Below are 17,292 nucleotides of genomic sequence, written 5' to 3'. Positions count from 1 at the left end.
GCCCCTGATCCTTCAGTTTCATGTATAATCCTGAAATTTTACAGAAGCATTTGCTTATATACTTAGGGGAGTTTTTCAGGACTCACTCCAACATTTCTACATAACTGTCTTCTCTGAACCTGTTTTTAATTAATCTGTTACATATTCTAACTTCTAAAGAAAGGGATTTGGAAAAGCACTGGGCAGCAGTCTTGCTTTATTCCTATTAAGTCAATGGTAAAACTCCCCTTAATTCCACTGGGAGCAAAATTAGATCCATGCCAAGCCCATTTTCAAAATCATGTCTTTAAGGCTTACACAATGCCTTCTCCCTGCCCTTGCTTAAGGCACAGACTTCCCTCTACCGTCGTCTTTTTTTTTTCCTTGCAAAATAAAGCCATGCAAATGCGCAAACAAACCAACCTCAGCACCCTAACTTCTGGGAACAACATATCTCACTGTTTTCTTTCTGACAGTGTGGTTAACATTTTGGGGGAAATGTTGAACATTACAGTGCTGAACTGCTGTGAAACTCTAGGTAGACTCTGAGTATGTTCCAAAAAAGTTGGAGATAAACTCCTGGATGCTGGCTGGGTTCCCTTTTTCTGTTAAAGTGACACAACATTTTATTCATCTCACATGTCTGCTGTTTATTGCATTGCTCTGTAACACGGGCAAAAATAATAAATCGGTATCTTATTTTTTTTGGAAACTTTCCCTCTCACTGAATGCTTGGGGAGCTTGATGCAGCAATTTGATCCACTATCAAACACTGTATTTCCTCGTGCCAACACATGACTGTCTTTTAATTTGTACTAGTGTAGATGCAAAGTCGGATTTTCACCTTACCCTACTTTCTTGGAAAAGGTGGACCTTTTACCTAGAGAAAAATAAAGTAAAATAAAATAAAATAAAATAAAATAAAATAAAATAAAATAAAATAAAATAAAATAAAATAAAATAAAATAAAATAAAATAAAATAAAATAAAATAAAATAAAATAAAATAAAATAAAATAAAATAAACCCCTGTTTTTCTTACAAAGAATAGATTAGGGCTCGTCCTGGCCGGTGGGTCAGGAGTTGCTCCCGTCCCCGCCGTGCCCCCGCTGCCCTCGCAGCGCCCCCGGCCCAGCGCACGCCCCAGTGAGTGTGTGCACGCCTGTGCACGCGCTCCCGTGAGCGCGCAGACCCCGCCGCGCGCCCGTGCGGGGGTACACGCGCCTGTGTGTGCGCGCATCAGCGTGCACGTGGGTGCGCGAGGGCGCGCTGCCGGCATGTACCGGTGCCGCGCACCCGCCCTCCCGGGGCCGCCGCCGCCGCCCGCGGGGCCGAAGCGGGCGGGTCCCGCCGCCACCGCCGAGCCCCTCCGGCCGCGGGGGTCCGGCGGCTCCCAGAGCAGCGCATCCCACGGCTGAGCCCCGGGACCCCGCCCCCCCCGCCATTGGGCCGGCGGCGGCCCCGCCCCGCCCCGCCCCCGGCTGCCCGGCAGTTCCGCGCGGGCGGAGCGGGGAGCGGCACCCGCGGCGGCGGCGGCCCGGCGGCGGCATGGGCTGGAGCTGACAGCGCCCGCCCCGCAGACGCTGCCGAGCGCTGCCGGCGGGGGAGCAGAGAGAGCGCGGCCGCGGGGAAGAGAAAAGTTGCCGCGTCCGCCCGGGGAAACTTTGTGCAGCCGAGGCGGGGAGGGGGCGGCGGAGCCGAGCCGTCCGGTGCGGTGCGGTCCCTGCGCGGCGGCGGCGGGGCGCGCAGCGCGGCGCTGAGGCGGCGCGGGGGTCATGCCCGCCGCCAGCTTGCTGCCGCTCTTCGGTAGCGCGGCGGGGCCGGGGACGCTGGGCGGCCCCGCGGGCAGCGGCGCGGGCGGCGGGGGCAGGAAGGCGGCGGGCCCCGGCGCGTTCCGGCTGACGGAGAAGTTCGTGCTGCTGCTGGTGTTCAGCGCCTTCATCACCCTCTGCTTCGGGGCCATCTTTTTCCTGCCCGACTCCTCCAAGCTTCTCAGCGGCGTCTTCTTCCACTCGGCCGCCCTGCAGCCGCCGCCGCCGCCGCCCGGTGGGCAGCCCCGCGCCCCTCCGCAGCCCGGAGGCGGCCCGGCGGCGGCGGCGGCGGCCGCGGGCGGGGCGGGCAGCCTGGAGCGGATCCGCGCGGACCACGAACGGGCTCTGCGGGAGGCCAAGGAGACGCTGCAGAAGCTGCCCGAGGAGATCCGCAGAGATATCCGCCAGGACAAGGAGAAACTTCTGCAGGACGCCCGCGGCAGGAAGGAGGCGGGCGCCCCCGGGCTGCCCCAGCGCCTCTTCCGTCAGCCCGTCGGTGCCGTGGGGCAGGAGCCCGCCGACCCCGAGGTCCGGCAGAGGAGGGAGAAAATCAAAGAGGTGGGTGGTGGCGACTGTCGGTCCTGCTCCGGGGGATGCGCCTCGACACTCCCGCGCGGGGCAACAGGTCGCTGCCGGGTCTTGCGGCGGTGTTGGTGGATCCCTGATCTTTCTTGCCGCCTCCTCCCTGCGGGAAGAGGGTCTTTCTGGCCGGCTGTCGCTCGGTAGCCGCAGCGCGGGTCGGCGGCTTCGCCCGCTGTTGCATCCTCGCAGCCCGCGATGCGTTCCCGCTTGCGAGCCCGCGCTGCCGGCTCCGCGCCGGCTCTGTGCCGGCTGCGCCTTCCTCTCTCCTGATGTTGCCGGGTTCCTCCAGCTGTTGCACCGAAACCCGCCTAGAAAGCAAAGCCCAGCGAGGCTTGGCAGGCTACGGGTCGCTTCGCGGGGCGCCGAAGGCTGGGGACAGCGACGCCGGGGAGAAGGAGCGGCGCGGGTCCAACTGCGCTCCCCGCGGGACGTCCCGGGCTCGGTCGGGGAGCTCGGATGCCTCCGGGGGTGCGGGAGGCAGCGGGGCACGGCGCCCTGCCCGTGCCGCACTCCTGGCAGAGGAGCTGCTCAGGGCTGTCCGGCGCCGGGCGAGTGCGGGGTGCAGGTGCGGTGCATCGCTCCAGAGGTTTCGCCGTCTGCCTCGGGTTCGTGCGGTTCACTATTCAGCCATACCGGCTCTCAAAAGAGTTGAGGGTATTTGGCGAAATATAGACAATTTAGGTTACAGTGGTAAAGCGTCAGAGCTGTGTGTGCTTTAACAAATTTCCTTCAACAACCTTTTTTTTTGGTCCTGCTGCTCGGTTGGTTCAGGTACCAGTTTAAATCCTTCCTGACAGAAATTCTCCAAACTGTGTCTAGGTAATGCAGTCGTGAGCAGAGCTTGACGGGGTCCTCTAGCAGAAGAATAATTTCCTTGATAATACAGTTCAACTTCCCATCAGTGCTGGCTGGTTTATTTATCGAACTGACAATTTCAGCTGCCTGCAGAGATTAGGGTTTATGAATTAATTAGTAGTATGTATTTCATGTTCTGTGGTGATGGAAATGAGATAGGCGTAAGACTTACTACAGAGTATTTCAGTATTTGTGAAACCTGGTTAGCCTTACTTAAAATGATTTGTTTTTATAGTGTGTTTGTACAGAGTGCCCTGAAAAGCGAGCTGTGATATCACACGGAGCATCAGATTATAAACTCTCACAAATATCAAGCTGTGTTCTGTGCTCTGGAGTCCTTGTGTCACTTTAACTATTTCAGCAAACTGTGTAGCCTAGTTATAAGTAGTATGTACCAATGCAAAGGTATTTTGGAGGGAGAAACTCTTAGGAGTACACGGCACAGACCACGTCTTGAAGTGTGCAGAGACTATGTTGTCTTCTGGTTTAGTCATGCAGCCTCCCTGAGGCATACGGAAAGTTAGACCAGCAAACTCTTTTTCCAGCTATGTGAAATTGCCGTGTAGAAGTATTTAGAAGTAATGAGGCTCCAGACCTGATGTACACGATTCTGTGATACAGAAGACTGCAACAAGTAAATAAACAGGAGGAGGAAGATAACACTTAGATATACTGCTGTCTTGCTGGTCCCTCTGTGTGCCAGCTAGTCTGAGTTACCTTTTATTACATGTGGATATGCATGTGTATGTGTGCATACGAACAAATGGCCAGTATTTCTGCAATTTCTTCCTCTCTTTCCATCTTTCCCTCCACTTCCACACAGAGTATGAGTTTCACAATAGCCCCTCCAAACCGGAGTTTTGGCTGTTTAAGCATAGGAGTTGATGCAGAGACTACACTTAGTTTCCAGACCTTTGTTTTCCTTCATACCTCAGTTTAAGTCCTGAATACTAAGTGTTGTTTCTGGGAGTTTCTTCTCCTCCTAAATCATGACTATTTGACGTTAGCATCTTGGTCCCTTACCTTAACATTTTTGCAGTACTTTATCTGGTTTGGTTTTTGTCTTTTTTAAAGAATACATTTTTTCCATTGACAAAAAAACAGTGTTTCTGTTCTGTGCTTACTTGCTTCACATTGTTTCATGTGTTGGCCTTTTTTGTTGCTTTCCTCTTTGGCTTTTTGCAAGCTTTAGTCCCCGTTTTTGTTTTGGTTTTTTTTTCACATTGTTACCTTAATGACAAGATGGATATCTAATCTGCAGTCTTTTTAGCTTAATTTTAAAACTTTCAGTAGTTTAAATTGTATCTTTTTTAAAGTATGAACTTTTGTACTCTACTGTAAATGCAGGGAAACCAGCATTATCCCTTAAAGTTCTTCTCTTTGTGTCCAGTGGTTGAATACTGGAGATGCAAACATAAAGAGTCTTTCTGCTTTCATACTCTTTTGAGCCTGGAGTTTGTGTCTGTATTGTATGATTTATGTCATATATCTAGAACCCAAATTTGAAACTACTCTTATATATTTTACAGAAGGAAGCAAGTTACTTTAAAGGAAAAGAATGCCAAAAAATAAGGTTGTTCTTCTCTGCCTTTCTGTTCTGGAAGGGCTCCATCCTGTCAGCTTTATGCTGACATAAAGCTGAGAGGGGAGATACCTTAGAGATGTTTTGTCCATTTACTGTTTTAAATTTTAAGTTGACATGCATGTTTAGAAGTCGAGACAGTACAATATCATTTGCAATCACAAAGTAATGAAATGCTGTGACTTTACAGTCACTAGCCAAGTTTTGTTCTAGAAATTTTAACCACTTTTTTTACAGCTTGCTCTTTTATATTAGAAAAAAAAAACCAAAGCAAAAAACCCAAAAAGCCCTCAAAAAACTGGGTGAAACTTAAACCAAGAGGGAAATATAAAGGTTTTTGAACCTCTATTAGTGTTTAAGCCAACTTAATATTACCAAAAAGGAAAAGAAATTCTAGATGCTTACTGAGCGACTAAAATACTTGTGAAAACATGGAGAAGTAGAGATCCTGTTGCTGTCACTGCTTTTCTCTCTGTCAGAATGATATGCTTGCTCTCAAGGTCTGTGTGTGGGAACTGCCCTGCTGCGTTACACCTCTGGGGCCTGGCTGTGTGCAGGGAGGGGATGTGGGTCAGAGACACGAATGTTTGCTGTGATAATCCTCTGTTTCTCTTCTGTTGGTGTGTTACAGTCAAACTTGGAAGAAGGAGCAGTACTGCCAGCAGTGGGGCTTTCCCCAGTACTTCCTGTTCAACTGCTATCAGTGACTTGTGGCTGCTGTTTTTTTTACTGGATGGACTAATGTTGCCTGCCCTGAGCACTGTCCTCATGCAGGATGCCTCAGGGAGGCTCGAGCAAAGAAGCACGTTTTAAGCATACCAGCACACTTGCATTTGCCAGAACTTAGGTTCTTCACTCAGTTCCTCCAGTGTTCCCATGACTTGGGGCAAGGTCTGGGTCCCTGGTATGCCTCACACTGGTCTCTGTTTCTATGTCCTGACAGGAGACTGTGGTTTGTATTCTTGCTCTGCCCCTCATTGCTTTGAGAGGTGGCCCCTCTTTTGAGCAAGTACATCCTGTGGTATCTGTTCCCTACCTGAAAAAAGGAGGAGTGGAAGGCAATGATGATTCCATTCCACTCAAGTACAATGTCTTCCAGTCTCTGCTCTTGTCACTGTTGGTTGTTGTTACAAGGTTGATTATGGGTGGACATCATTATTCCTGATGTCAAGGGAAGACTTGCAGGTGCATAGGTAGTTGATACAAGCAAAATAAGTGATTAGAAGAGGATGGTAATAGTGGAGAGAGGCTATGAAGGCAGGAGATGCATTATTTCAATTAGGAAAATCTGATTTTGAGCCTTCTCCAAGTTTCATTTCTCTCTCTTCCAAGAAAAAAATGGTGCTGGAGTTTTTTAGGTGTTAAGAAAACAGCAAAACCTAAGCTCTTTTTATTTCAGGGCAAAGGAATAGAAACGATGAATGAGCTAGCTCAGGTACTAGAAGCTATATAATCACATTAGTGCGGTGCTCTGCCCAGACTAATTAATCCTGCTGAACAGCAAGCTCTTGATGTTGGTGGAGCACCATACTAATGCAGCTGTGCTGTTCTTGTGCAAGGTAACTAGCTTGGAAACTCTTCACATTATTGATCAGAGCTGTTTGGACATGTTTTCAGGATAAAAGCCTCCCTGGTAAACTGGAATCAACATCTGAAGAGCATGGTCATGCAGTGCTCCAAATACTTGCACAGCTCTCAGCTGTTGCAGCAAGTCCCGCAGAGAGGAATTTGAGCACCAGTCCTGTGAGCTCAACAGGGCAGTGGCTGTAAGTCAGCAAAACAGACTCTGCACCTATCTTTCTGTAAAGAAATGAATTGAAGGGGTATTGGCAGTTTGAATTCTGAAGCTCCCTAAGTCCTCAGTTTTCATTTTCTATGGTGGCTTTTATTCAGTTTAGATGGAAGTCCCAGTAATGTTACAGGGATGTTCAGCAATATCTTGAGTAAAGAAAGCTTGTGAGCATGGAAATAAAGCACTAATCAGAGATCTAATATGGGCTTTGAATATGAAATTATTTGACATAATTGTGTCTCTTCACTAACAAGGAGTGATGGCAAAATTATGGATGGTCAATCACTGCTGTAGAAGGGCGATTGGCCCCTTGTGTCTTCCTGCATGCTTCTACCAGTTGTTTTCCTTCTACCTGGTATCCTGGTGCTGCTGCTCAGGAAGGTCCAGTGCCTGGCTGGATGGAGTTTTAGTTCCTTCTGAGGGTGTTTACACGACGAGGTGAGGTCACTAATACTTGCTATTGGAAGAGGAGGAGAAGTCTCTTCATACCACTTTTGACTGCCTCTCCCACTATCTTCTTTCTGTGACTTCCACTGCATCCCTCCATAAGCTGTTTCAGCTCAGTAAGTCAGCAGCAAAAAAAAACAAACTATGGGTTTCTGTTAAACTTCCTGTCAGGTTGGTGAGTCAGAGGTGTTAATGAAAGGGTTGACTTGGTGTTAGGTCTAGCTGTGGTGAGGGAACAGGTGGATGAAAGGTATGAAATCTGAGTAGCCGTGTTTTAGCAGATGGTGTCTGATCTTCTTGCCTAAGTCCTCCATTAAAACCAAATCTCTGCAATGAGACTTTTGCAGAGCAAAGGTTTTATCTACTGTAATAACCCTCTTTAGCAGAATGAAGTGTTTCCCTTCAGGAGATTTAGTTCCCAACACCTCTTAACAGAAAAGGAGAAAGAAAGTACCGAAGCAGGAATTACTGAAGCCCCAGCCTCCTGTAGACCAAAATTCAGAGTGCTTTTACTGAGAGGAACATTGTGAGAACCTTCACAGGAGAGGGAACAGTTAAAATGCAGCAGTGTAAGTATTGGGTGGTTTGGGTTTCAAACAGAAAAAGCCACATTCCCTGATGGTACATTTCGTTAAGAACATGATTCAGTGAGAGGAAAAGAGTTGACATGTAATGAGTAAGCAACATGGTGATTCCTGCCAACATGCTGATGATGCAATTAATACATTTTGAAAGAAGTTTTCATGAAGTATCTTGTGACCTTAATGCTGGCATCTTATTAAGTTTGTTGAAGTTTAAAATTAATCTTGTTTTTTTTCTCACCCAAAGCTTTGTTTATTTACTTGTAATCTTCAGAATTTTTGTATTTGCTATTTCTTTTTGAATGTTTCATAGTACTTTCCTTCCTGATAAATACTGCTTATTGTGGTGTTTTATTGTTGTTTGTTTGGGTTTTTTTAATTTTTTTTAAAAGCCACTGAGGAGGTGAATAAAATGCCTAAAGATGGGAATCACATATGATGATGGTAAGCTGGAGGTGGCCAAGGTTGCCTTATGATATCCAAAATGTCACAAAACAAGTTAAAGTGCTTGCTTAGGGTTAATGGCACTACAGGATACAGAGAGGCTTCAGCTGTGTTCCTGACTATGATTCAGTGACATGTTGTATTTGGCACTTAGCAGAACCTATGGAGAGCCAGCCCAACTTGCCAACCAGACATGAAGCTACCCCTGCTTTTGTTGGGTTTGTGGCCTGTCAGGGTAGGGAGCTGGAATGGTTTAGTGGAGGTCTGAGCACAGTGGATGCAGTGGACCTCCACTAAGCCATGACATTTGGAAAGAGAAGAAAGTAGAGGAGAATAATCTGAGGTATTTTTATGTTCCCAAAATATAAAATAGGGTATATATTTGCCAAATTAATGTTCTTCCTGCCAAGACCCCCTAGGGTTTTTTAAGGGAAGGACATTGTTTCAGGTGAGTTGTTTCAGGTGCTGCTTTAGGTTTTTTTGTTTGGGTTTTTTTGGGGTTTTTTTTGAGAACCTCATAGCCTCCCTTCAGTCAAATGATCTTGTATTTGAACTTTGATAATGATTTGGAGGGGGGTGTTTCACTGTGTGACTGTGTGCATATCTGATTGGAATAGGGTGTGTTCCAAATTATTAGTTCATGTTTTTACAGCCTTGCACCTGTTTTCTGTGTGCTAAGAAGAGTATTTATTTTTCCTATCTTCAGGCTTGGTCTATATTTTCAACATGCAAATTTATCAAAACTAACTGAATGTCCTTTATAACCGGATACTCAGAATTGTGGGGGAAATGAAAAGGCTTTAAATGTTTGGTGGAAAACATCTGGCTTTCACAAAACAAAACAAAACAAAAAAAAAAAGCCAAAAAACAAGCGCATGATTAATTCTTTATCTTTTTGTAGAGGCAAAATGTATATTCTGGACACACAGGACTCTTTTAATGAGAACTAAATAAGGTGATGTAAAGACATGAGTTAAAGCTTAAACTGGAATATCTCCTTTGCTTCAGCAAAAGTTATATTCTCATGGTGATGATTTTTGTATTTAATGCTAGTATGGCAGCCAATTAATATAAAGAAATAGAGTAAATCATAATGTTAGTGAGTATAGTTGCTTAAGGCTGTAGTTCTGTGCTGCAGGCAAACTGAAGCAGAAAAAATGCTACCTGTTTATTAAAATCTACTGTTAAGACCAAAAAAAGTCTTATCTCATTCAGGGAGCAAATAACGGTAAGCATCCAGGCTCTGATACCTTCTTTGAATGTTAATGAAAGCACAGGATTTATGAAAAGGGAGTCATGGAGAGAGAGAAGATTTCTTCTTGTGGAAAATAATTAATGTCCTTGCAGAAGGACCTGTGTAACTGTCGGATGGACAGACCTTTCCTTAAAGTTTTCTGAAACATGCTGCTCTAAGGATTGCTGAGTGTGTTAACTTCCTGTTTGGTTAGGTTGGGGTGTTTTTTACTAGCTTGGGAAGCCAGCAAAAGAGGAAATTTCTGCGATTTTCATCTTTAAGATAAGATCTTGATAAGCATTTCCTTTATTTGCAAATAACAAATTTGTCTTCCTAACTCATTTGGCACAGTAAGAGTAATACTTCAGGAAAGTGGCTTTGATTCAGTGTTTGCTCTGTCTCAACAGTGCAGCACTTACTCTGGCAATAAATTGCCACCTGAGGTGGTACAGAGATGACGAGACACTCTGGTTGTGTGTCTTTTTGGTAACAAACTCAGGTATTCAGATGTGTCTCTGTGTAAATTCTGGTTTAGACATTCAGTTTTGAAGGATTTTGTGCTCTCTTTCTAAGTTATTTATAGAACTGTCATTTTAAAAGTGAGGAAAATAATTGGGGAGGAGGGGAGGATGAGGGACTGTAAATTAGCAATACGAGCAATGTACTAGATGCTCAATATACTGGTTCCTTTTGTGTGAAAATCTTCTTTATCCTCAACATTTTTCAGTTGTTTGTTTTTTGTTGGTTTGTTTTTTTTCACCGAGTTGTCTGGGCTTTTTTAAGCATGTGATATAAAGAGCGTGTGTGCACACTTCTGAGCATCATCGTCTGTTTTTCTGTTTTCCATGGCTCTTTTTAAGCGTGTCTGCAAGTCTGTTATGAAAACATAATTGATGACTAATGAAGAGCATGCTTCCCCAAACCAGACTAAATGAAACCTTTTACAGACCTGTGGTCAAGCCGCAGTTGTATCGCAGTGCTTGGCAGCCCTGCCTGCAGAGTCCAGAAAGCTTTACTGATGAGGGGAAGCAGTTGGGTTTTCTAGGGCTGAGAGCAGTCTGTTGACTCACACTGGGCTGCACAGTGTGCTGGTTTTGGAGCAGAACTGGGATACCTGGTTCCTGTTTCGCTGTTCCCTGCTAAACCAGGGCTGTTGCTGTGCTGGGTGAAGGCTGTTCTCACTCCCAGCTGTGCTGCAGGTCTCCAGCATCTGCATGCCAGGTCATTAGGGTCAGTTTAAACCTGAGTTTTGGAGTGTGATTCATGACTGCCCATGAGCAGCTTTGCTTTACCACTAAACCACTGCTAAATGCATTGTTTTATTGCAGTGGGAGGTTAAACCTTAGACTCATGTTCTGTGTTTAGGTCACTAGCTTCGTAAGCTTTTGAAGCAACACTTGAGTGCTGTGCTCCAGTGTTGTTATGAAGGAAGGCATGTAGGGTAGTAAAACTCCTAGTTTGCCTTTCTTGCATCTTGAAATCTTCAGTTTGAACTCTGTTGTAACCAAGAAAGGCTTGCATGAAGTAATATGACAACTTGCTATAACTCTCCACGGTAAGCTGGTTGGATTTTATAGCTAGTGTTTATGAAGATACAGGTATTGCTCATTTTGATGCCTCTGATTTTAAAAGCTTTTCAAACAGATTGGATGAGCACATAACCTGCTGTTACATTCTTATAACTGTTAAAGTTGAACATTCACAGTCCTTGTGGGAGCACTGAGATATGCAGTCACTTAGGCAAGGGTAACTACAAGTGTAAAATCTATTTTCATTTGTCTTCCTACTCTTTCTTGGAAGCTGTATTAAAACCTTGGTTTTAAACTGGTTTTAGGAATAAAATAAGTGGACTCTGACTTACATGAAACTTGGGCCCTTTCTTTTAAGGGCAAATCTCTAATCAGATAATAAAAATAGGTGAAAATCAGAAGAGATGGTACATTATACTGTGCAAAGGACCGAAATGATTCTGTGCAATGAATGAGCTGATGGCTGTGGAACATCTGGCTGTTATAAGACTTTGTGCATCTCAGAAATACTTTTAGAAGAATCAGCTTCCTTCTCTGGTACTGGGTAGAAACAGAAGTTGCAGTTTTAATGGAAAAGTATGCAGCTTTGCACTACTCATGTGAAGATCCATAATGCTGGCATTTAGGGTAGAGGTAGCATTATGTATTTTTTCATATGAATAACGTAGAAAGAAAGTATGTCTGATACTTTCTTCCCGGAATTTTGCATCGTCTCACTTGTGTAGGTGTGATTTTATTGCTTGGCAACATAAACTCTCTTTTTCAATTATTTATTAAAAGTCAGTATCAGCCTTTAAAACATTACAATAAAATTACATTAGATCAGTGTGGCTTGCTTCTTTAATTAGTATTCAGACCACTGTGAGACTTTTTTTCTTAAAGTATCTGCATACTTTTTTGCAGATACTTTTCACTTAATTCTCTGCTTAATATAAATCTCTGCCTTTTGAAATTTCTTTTGTTCAGGGTCTGCTTTCTTCCACAGAAATAGGAAGTAGCTACTGTAAAAGAATATTAAACTAAGAAAAGCCATTTTGCTTTCAAAGTGCAGTGCTTAAGGAGATAGAAATTTTACTATTCAGTCACAAACACATGCAGATGCAGACCCAGTCTTTAACTCCGCTGTCACTTTCCTCACTGCCTTTGAGCACTGACATCTGTTGGTGCAGTGAATGGTGGTACTGCTGATAAAGCTCTGCCCATACTGCTGTCTTTGAGGAAATCTGTTGCTTGCTACTGTGGTTGTAGTTCTCCACCCATCTGTGATTTCAAGAATTGCACTTTAAATTCTGTGTTGGACCTAGGTAATAATACTAAATTCTTTAAAGCTTAAAGAAGATAAATAGATGTTAATAATTTGCAGTGATGGATTTCTGTCTCGCATCCACATCATACAACAAAAAACCTAATTACCATTTAGAAAGTAGAAGAGTTACTTACATGTCACTTATTTAAAACGTTATACTACTTCAAAACTTCATGCTGCTTTCTTTGTTCTGGTGAGATCATCTGAAGAATCACCATGGGAAAAACTATGCCAGGTAAAGACAAACTGCAAATTGACTGATATTTTTATATCTTATTCTGTAAATCTCTAGAGTAAGCGTGGCACTGAACCTGAACTGACTGAAATAGAAAGGTGTGTGATGTTGTCAAGGGCTGAAGTGACATCACAGATTAGGAAGGGCACTACAAAGAAATGACCTTTCTGAAGAAAAGCCCATATGTCTTCATGCAGTTTCTTAAAAAAAAAAAAATTAAAACAATTAAAAAAACCCAAACATGTATTGATAGATATGTGTTCATATCTCTGTCCACATGTGTGTTTTACATAAGAGTGAAATATGTTGTGCAATTGGTCTGTTGTGTGTAGCTGAGAATGCAGTTTGTTGGGGACAAGCTCTGAAAAAACACCTTCTGTGATGTGGTGTTTCAGACCAAGGTGTGGTCTGAAAAAACACCTTGAAAAAAGTTAAAGGCATAGGGTTTGTTTTGTTTTACAAACCATTGCCTAAATTGAAAATATAATTAATTATACATATGCTACAAATAAAGTCCAGAACATTAGGATGAAGCAAAGAAATCGTTGTGTTTCAATAATCAGCTTTGCTCAAGTTATTTTTTTATTATGTAAATCTAAATATTGCAGAAAGTAGATGTTCTCAGAGAAAGTTTTCAGACTTCATGGAAACAGTTTTCATATGCAGCCTTATCATCTGTGGGTGTTATGGACACTCAGTTGGTCTGCATTTATGGACACTGTAGTCCTATTTTTTCTTTTTCCCAACCTCCTGCTTACCATAGGATTTTGTTGTTGAGAAGGGGACTTTGGACCTCTGGAGGCCTGATCTCTTGCACATAGCACAGCTGACTTCAAAATAAAATTGAGTTGCTCAGTCTTATGCACTCAAGTGTGGAAGATTTCTGCAGAGGGAGATTATGCAGCCCCTCTGGACAAATGTATTCCAGTATCTGAAGATCCTTATTGTAGGATTTTTGAATTATTATGGTATCCAGATACAGTTTCTCTTGCTGCAGCTGATGACACTGCCTTTACTCCTTTTATTGTGCCCCACTGAGATGATCTTGGCTACCTTTCTCCATGGGTCCCCCCTAAGTCATTAAGAAGCCCCTCTTTTGTAGTCCAAAGCTTCATCTACCTCTTTACATAGGTCATTGTATTCTCCATCAAAAAAAGTCTCTAATTGTTGCAGGGGAGCTGAAAACCAGGAACAGGGCTTCCATTTGAGGCATCAGGAATGTCACAGGGTGCTTCCCATCACAAGCATGCACTCATGCTAACACAGCCCACTCTACAGTTTGCTTTCATCATTGCAAGGATGCCTTGGTTGTTTGTGTTCAGCCAGTTGTTTCACCAGGACCACCAGGACATCTGTTCCAAAGCTGGTTTTTTTTGCCTGTAAGTTCCCATTAGATACTTAGGCATAAGATTTTTGCATTAGGTTTTATTTGGTTTCAAGAATTGGTTGTCAGCTCATGGGGTCATTCAGGTGGGAGCCCTCTTGCCCCCCTTCTTGATTGCTGGAGTTTGGCTTACATGTGAAGTTGGTGACTGTGTATGCTTGCTCTTTTGATCAATTTAACCCTGGAGACACGCCAGTCATAGCTAGCTGCTAGTTAGACTTTGGCCTGTTTACTGCTGTCTTGAGAGTGTCAAACCAGCCACTTTTTCATGAATCTTGTCCATAACTTTTTGACTGCTTAGTGCTAAGACAGGACTGTCAAAAAGCCTGCTCAGAAAGTCAGGGAAATTGTGTCTGCTGTACTGCCCTCATCCACAGAGCCAGTGGCTTCATCATAATTAAGCAGGTCGATATGGCACATTTTGCCTTTGGGAAATTTTCCTTGCCGTTTGCAAAGGTGTTTTTGTCCTTCGTATTCCTGGAAATAGAGTCAAGGAGGTTGTGCTCCATTTTCTTCCCAAGGTTTGGAATAAAGCTGTCTTGTAATTCCCTGGGATTTCCTTCTTGGTTTTTTTTTTTTTTCCACAGTTACCAGTGCTTGTTGGGCTTGGTCCTTCATTTGTTATTCTGTAAAGGCACCTCCTGTCCTCTGGCAGCTTCCAGATGAGTTTTGGCTTCCTCTTCCCTGGTGCCCAGCCAATGTTTCTGAGTTGCAGTTGGACATCTCCCCACATCTCCTCCTCCCCCCTCTTCCCTGAGGTCTTGTGCTCCACCTGAGCTCCTTATGCAGCCACCCTCCTCTACTGATGTGGCACACTGAAGATCAGTGAGGTCTCCTGGGCACCTCAGCTCTACAGGGGATTTTCCCATGGGTTCCTGCAGACCAGGTCCTTGAAGAAACTGCACTCATTCTCCTGCAGTTCAGGGTCTTATATTGCCTTCTGCAGTTCTTTCAGGATTGTAATCTCTGCTGTGTAGCATATAAATAGATTTGGGGGTCAGACGTTTTTCATTCATGCATCAGTTGCTTTGAAGCAAGCTTTTATGATGGGAGTTGGAGTGGTGGAGGAAAATGCCAATGCAGCCTTTACTGGCTATTTTGCTGCCTCTCTGTTTCCTTGGGGAAGCCCAGCAGGCAACTGTATGTTAGCTCAGCAGATATTTTTTGACTTAAAAAATTAGGAAAGGTTTACTGGACAAAGAGATTTGGTTAATATAGGGAATTGACATTAGAATTTTTGAAATACAAGTTACTGATGGAAAACAAAGCTCTTAGTTGCAGCTTTTGCCACTTTTGTGGCTGTAGATGGGTAACTAGCACACTGGCATGGTCTGGGTCCTCTTTTGAAGCATCCTTCATCTGCACACCTCTGATCAAAATATCAGTCACCTGATGTTTATACATTGCAGATATTATGAAACTAATGATATGAAAGCTAACATAGTGTCATTTAAAAGTTGGTAGGTTTGGATTTTGTGTTGAAACTTACATGGATGCTGCTAAAGTAGGTTTAAAGCACAGTTCTGTCTGATTTCTTTTTTAAGGGCCTAACCACTAGTTTATAATCATATTTTTCAATTAAATTTCCATCTGGTTTTTGTGACTTATTATGGGGTTTACAGGAGAAACTGTAAATATTTTTACAGTGGGCTTGTGTTGTTGAACTACATACTGATTCAGAAGAGTCCAATTCATCAGCATTTGATTTTTTGTCACTTTTAACGTCATAAAGAGGTCTGGCTTTACAGAAGCTTGGTTTTGAAAATGATGTCTTTCTTTACACTACCTCATGCTCAGTGTCCACACCCACTTGTCACTTCTAAAAGGGTTGATTTCCAGCATTCTGGAAATACATGGGCATCCCTTCAGTTTTACATAGCTATTCTGATTTTGTGACGTGAGAAGCAAATCTCCTTCTGTCTATAGCAGGGACTTTCCTTTTGCCCCAAATGTATGGCCCTTTGTTATGGGAACAGTGACCACACACAGTTTTTATTTGGCCCCGTAAATGTGAAAAGGTAGCTGTTTAAAACCTATAATGTAACCAAACTTTTTGGTAGGAACTAAGTAAATTTGAGGAAAGGGCTTTGAGGCTTTAAAAAAGAGTTAATCTTCTTTTAATTGGAATTTTTTATTTCTTTAAATTTTCTACTGTACCCGAGTATGGTTTCAATTCATCAAGGAAGTAAGTTTTTTTGGATGTTGCTCAGCAATCCAAAGCATGACCAGTGGCTGCACATGTCCACTTCTACATTTTTGATTGGTGTCTTGAATCAAAAATTGAACGTTTTCCTACATAAGGCTGATCCTGTAGTCTAAGCTAGTGAAGTGGCAGCATTTGGATCCCTTGCATGTGAAAAGAAACTTTTAGATGAACGGTCACCTGGTGGGCAATGAGAGAACATTTTTTTTTGTCAGCTGTAGTCTTGATCATAAGAGTCTAGGAGGACACAAATATGAATGGAGCTATTTTAAATACATAGTAGTGCAGTGCAAAGCATTTACATGCATTCATTTCAGAGTACCTCTGCAGTAGCTTCATAGTGTGCTGATTACCCATTACTGTGTCCTCTGATGATTTTGCTGAGTCTTTCTTTACTTTTTGTTTGAGCATAGTATTTTTGTGATGCCAGTTTTATTCTTTAGTTTTCATGATGAGTTCTTCATACTTCAGATTCCTGCCACTGTTTGCCAAATGTGTGTCTTCTAAGGAAGGCACAGGACCAGTGGCTGATGCCAAAGACAAGTCTCAAAACCAGCTTGAAAAGTCCCCTGTGTTCATGTGAACACTGCTGTGTAAATAAATGCAGACGTGATCAGCTGTCTCAATGCCAAACACACTCAAGTGTCTGTTTTACCAGCCCTGCCTTATGTCCACATAGAGAAACATTCCCTGGGAAGTTTGTGGCTGATTTTACTGCAGCATCACCAATAATGATTCTCTTGTGCTTAGTAACTTCATGTTGCCTTTAGTTCTGCTAATTATCTGGAAGAGAATGTCTGATTGACAGGGTTTTTTTGGATATTCCTGCTATGGTGTAATATCTGGTTTCAAATATGCTGTTTCTAGGAAGCATCCTGGGTGGCATTGTACATGCTGTAATCAAAACAAGATGGAATTTGTTACATGTTATGTTTCCTTCTCCCCATCCCCTCAGTCCCACGCAAATTTCAACTTCAGCCTTTTCCTTGGACTTGACTAAATTCCCCTAAGATGTTTTCTATAAGAAGGAGTGAAAATTTTCTGATGGGCTAAGGGAAACTAGCTTGTCTTTCGTTTGAAAAGTAACTGGGGATGTCATGAATGTGACACATTTTACCAAGGAAACCAGCATTTAAGAGTGTTTGGAGTGGAGGAAGATTTGTATGCATATGGATATATAAATCTGTATGTTTGTTAATGAAAAAAGACTAAAGAAAAAGGTCATACCCTGATATGTGGAATTATTGCCGAAGAAGTAAGCTCAAATTGTAATTTTTACTTAGCATGCTTTTCTATAACATGAATATTTCACAGCTGTTCCTGCTTGTT

The 17,292-nt window shown here is 43.4% G+C and overlaps 1 protein-coding gene across 1 annotated transcript in view; it reads left to right on the top strand.

The window, feature by feature from the left end:
- The first annotated feature begins 1,471 nt into the window (after nucleotides 1-1,471).
- MAN1A1 (mannosidase alpha class 1A member 1) overlaps nucleotides 1,472-17,292 on the top strand; it is a 141,013-nt gene continuing 125,192 nt past the window's right edge. The window contains exon 1 of the mRNA XM_058834785.1: nucleotides 1,472-2,347. Within this exon, the coding sequence (XP_058690768.1) occupies nucleotides 1,754-2,347 (594 nt within the window). The 5' untranslated portion in view covers nucleotides 1,472-1,753. The remainder of the gene's footprint in view (nucleotides 2,348-17,292) is intronic.

This window comes from Poecile atricapillus, chromosome 3, assembly GCF_030490865.1.
Source record: "Poecile atricapillus isolate bPoeAtr1 chromosome 3, bPoeAtr1.hap1, whole genome shotgun sequence".
Classification (NCBI taxonomy): domain Eukaryota; kingdom Metazoa; phylum Chordata; class Aves; order Passeriformes; family Paridae; genus Poecile; species Poecile atricapillus.
The sequence above is the reverse complement of the archived record's forward strand: the minus strand, read 5'-3'. Positions and strand labels throughout refer to the sequence as shown.